The sequence below is a fragment of the Oryzias melastigma genome, linkage group LG2 (assembly GCF_002922805.2).
Source record: "Oryzias melastigma strain HK-1 linkage group LG2, ASM292280v2, whole genome shotgun sequence".
NCBI classification, from domain to species: Eukaryota; Metazoa; Chordata; class Actinopteri; order Beloniformes; family Adrianichthyidae; genus Oryzias; species Oryzias melastigma.
The window spans coordinates 12,933,848-12,936,976 of NC_050513.1; the positions used below are offsets into that span (position 1 = coordinate 12,933,848).

Here is a 3,129-nt window from a genome sequence, read left to right on the forward strand (position 1 = left end):
CAGATCTTCACCTGTTAAAACAGTTAATTTGTTTGTTGGCCTTGAAATCCGTGTAGGAATCAAATTTCTGAGGACTGACTGGATTAAGGTAACAGCATCTTAAATGGTCTTGAGGAAGGCAGCGCTGCAGTCAAAGAACACAGAAACAAAAAGCATCATGGGGTCGAGGCGCCATTCATCAAACCGTCTTAAGGCCGTTTTCATCTATTTAATTTGAAAAACCTGACCAGCAGTTCATAGGTTGGTAGTTGGAGGTGAGCGTCTCACGTACCGCTGGTTCTTAGATCCTGGAAATCTGAACCTCAGAGGAACGAAGACTGAAATGTGGAGTTCTTCCAAAGGGGTTTGTGGTAGAGCCAGGCTTCACCCTGCAGAACCCAGATAGTTTGGACGGGTTAAGGGTTCTGCTTCTCAGAACTAGAACAAAAGAGGGAAATCTGACCTCTTTGTCGAAGTGTCTGGTCCTCCACGGCGTTTCCGTCTCGGCGCGGTGCCTCTCCTCCGTCCGCTGCCGCTCCTCCAGAAGCCGCTTGTGTTCTGTGGCTTTCTCGATGTCCTTCTGCCGCAGCGCCTCCGTCACGTGCTGCCACAGGCGCCTGAAACGACCGTCACGTGAACACCTCTTTCTACGCGTGCTCGGAGAATCGTCCAACCCACCTGGACTCGGTGGGCCCTTGCTTCTCCGTGGGTCGGACTCGCTTCTTGGTGACGGGCAGCTTAGTGACGTCGACCACTTTGGTGTCGCCGCTGGTGTAGCTGAACTCCAGGACGCCGTTCCACTCGCCTTGCACTCGGCACACCACCGTGTTTGTGGGGTTGTGCTTCACCTCGGCGGTCACCCTGGATAGATGGCAGAAAAAAAGAACGACTTTCATACCAAAAGTGTAAACCTTTCACACAAAAGAGACTCCGTCGCATTGAGACTTTTATATGAAATATATTTTTAGGAAATGGATCACTCATGCAAGACCAGAAGTTGGCAAAAGTAACAGTAAAAGAGCCATTTGGGGTCATTTTCTACTGATCAAAACCTAGAAGGAGCCGTATAGTCTAACTTTAGCATTTAGGACATTTGGATTTGCATTCATGACCAACTTTTTTTTAGTAAATATGAATTATATCTATTTTTTGGCCCTGCGACAGACTGGCGACCTGTCCAGGGTGTACCCCGCCTTCGCCCATCAGTGGCCGGGATAGGCTCCGGCACCCCGCGACCCCGAAAGGGATGAAGCGGTTAAGAAGATGGATGGATGGATGGATCTATTTTTTGGCACGAACAAAAGCAAAACTATAAAAAGAAACTAGCATTTCTCAAATTGGGTCTTTTTTTAACCGTTTTTACCTTTTATCTTCAGTAAATGCTAAATTAGCGAAAAAGCTAGCTTGTTGCCTAATTACTAGCTGGACCCCAAATTAGCATAAAATTCCTCAGTAAATTAAATCAGCCAAAAATGTTAGCATGTTGCTAAAATAAAAGCTAAACACTAAATTAGCCTAAAAACTCAAGTAGATAACAAATTAGCCAAAAATGTTAGCATATTGCTAAAATATTAGCATAAAAAATTTCGTTAGAGGCCAAATTAGCCAAAATAATAGCTAGCTAATTGCTCAATTACTAGCTGAATTCCTAAATGGCCTAAAATACCTCAGTAAACTAAATTACTCAAATATAGTTAGCCTTGTTCTAAAATAAAAGCTAAATTCTAAATTATCCCCCAAAAACTTCAGTATATAACAAATTAGTTGAATACATCTGTATGTTGCTAAATTATTAGCTAAACCACAAATTAGCATAAAATTCATCAGTAAACTAAACTAGTCAAAAAATGTTAGCATGTTGCTAAAATATAAGCTAAATTTTAAATTAGCCTAAAAACCCCAGTAGATAACAAATTAGCCAAAAATGTTAGCACGTTACTAAAATATTAGTTATAAAATGAAAATGACTTATTTTTCTTCACCCAGAGAGCGGATAAAGAGACGGATAAAAGAGCCACGTGTGACTCTGGAGCCGCAGGTTGCAGAACCCTTTTCAGCGCAACTTTCACAAAATGTGTTCTCCTCATTTGACCCGTCCCCATGGGGGAGGGGTGAGCTGCTGACACAGGTGCGCTCGGGAACCATTTGGTTGTTCAACCCCCAATCCAAAGCCTTAATGTCCAGCAGGGAGGCATTTGGTCCCATTTCTAGAGTCTTTGGTTTGACTCGAGCGCGGACTTGAACTCCTAACCTTCCAGTTTCAGGGCGGACACAACGGTGTCTAGTTGTTATTCTAAACTAAGTTGTTATTTTTTAAAAAAAGAGAGTTGGCGCTCCAAAATCAAAAACGTTTTTACCTTTATTGCATTTTTAATTTAAGAAAATTATTTTATTTTGAATTAAATGGATGCTCTGCTGTCAAAACTAAAATAAGTTGATGTTTTATTGTATAAAGAAAAACATAAAACCATTTTATGCAATAACAATTTTGTAAATGAATGGCCATAAAAAGATAAATAATGAAAAATGTGCCTTTTTTTGGTTTTTGGTCATTAAAAACTGTCCTAAATGTCTCTTTTAGAGCTAAAGGTTGCACCTTTACACCAAAAATTCAGGAAAAAATGAGATTATCACTCAAAGTCGCACCAAAATGAGCCACTTGTGTGCTCAATATTGTATCGTTTGTGCCAAACCGAGTGACATTTTCACAAAAGTGTAGCTTTCTGCCAACCTAAAAGACAACGGTTTCATACTTGTGTAGTTTGCCGCCGTAGAAGGGTTTGGTGTGGAAGGTGATGACTGCCGAGTAGCCAGATTTGGCGCAGTTGATGTTGACCTTGCCTCCCAGCTCCACCCAGGGCACGGTGAGGATGGAGCGGGCGTAGGCACACGGCAGGGTGAAGGTGTACTCCTCATCGTGCTCCAGCAGATGGAGGCAACCTGGGAGGGAAAAGAGGAAAGGGTTCAAGTGTGACCAAACGGGTTTTAGAAGATCTGACCTGAAGAGCCGTACTGGCTCACTCCGGATTTTTAACGTGTTCTTGAGGAATTTTTCTGATGATGGAGACTTTAAATAAAAGAAAGTTTACACATTTCGAAGCATTTCTTTATTTAACCCTTACTCCCCAATTACTTCCCAAGGTATGGAGC

At 42.1% G+C, this 3,129-nt stretch overlaps 1 protein-coding gene across 1 annotated transcript in view; it reads right to left on the reverse strand.

Annotated features, from left to right (window-relative positions):
- Positions 1-3,129, reverse strand: part of osbpl11 (oxysterol binding protein-like 11) — a gene marked incomplete in the record, with an annotated part of 14,612 nt that continues 11,483 nt past the window's right edge. The window contains 5 exon segments of the mRNA XM_024289253.2: positions 1-124; positions 272-368; positions 443-596; positions 658-840; positions 2,733-2,919. Coding sequence (XP_024145021.1) covers positions 303-368; positions 443-596; positions 658-840; positions 2,733-2,919 — 590 coding nt within the window.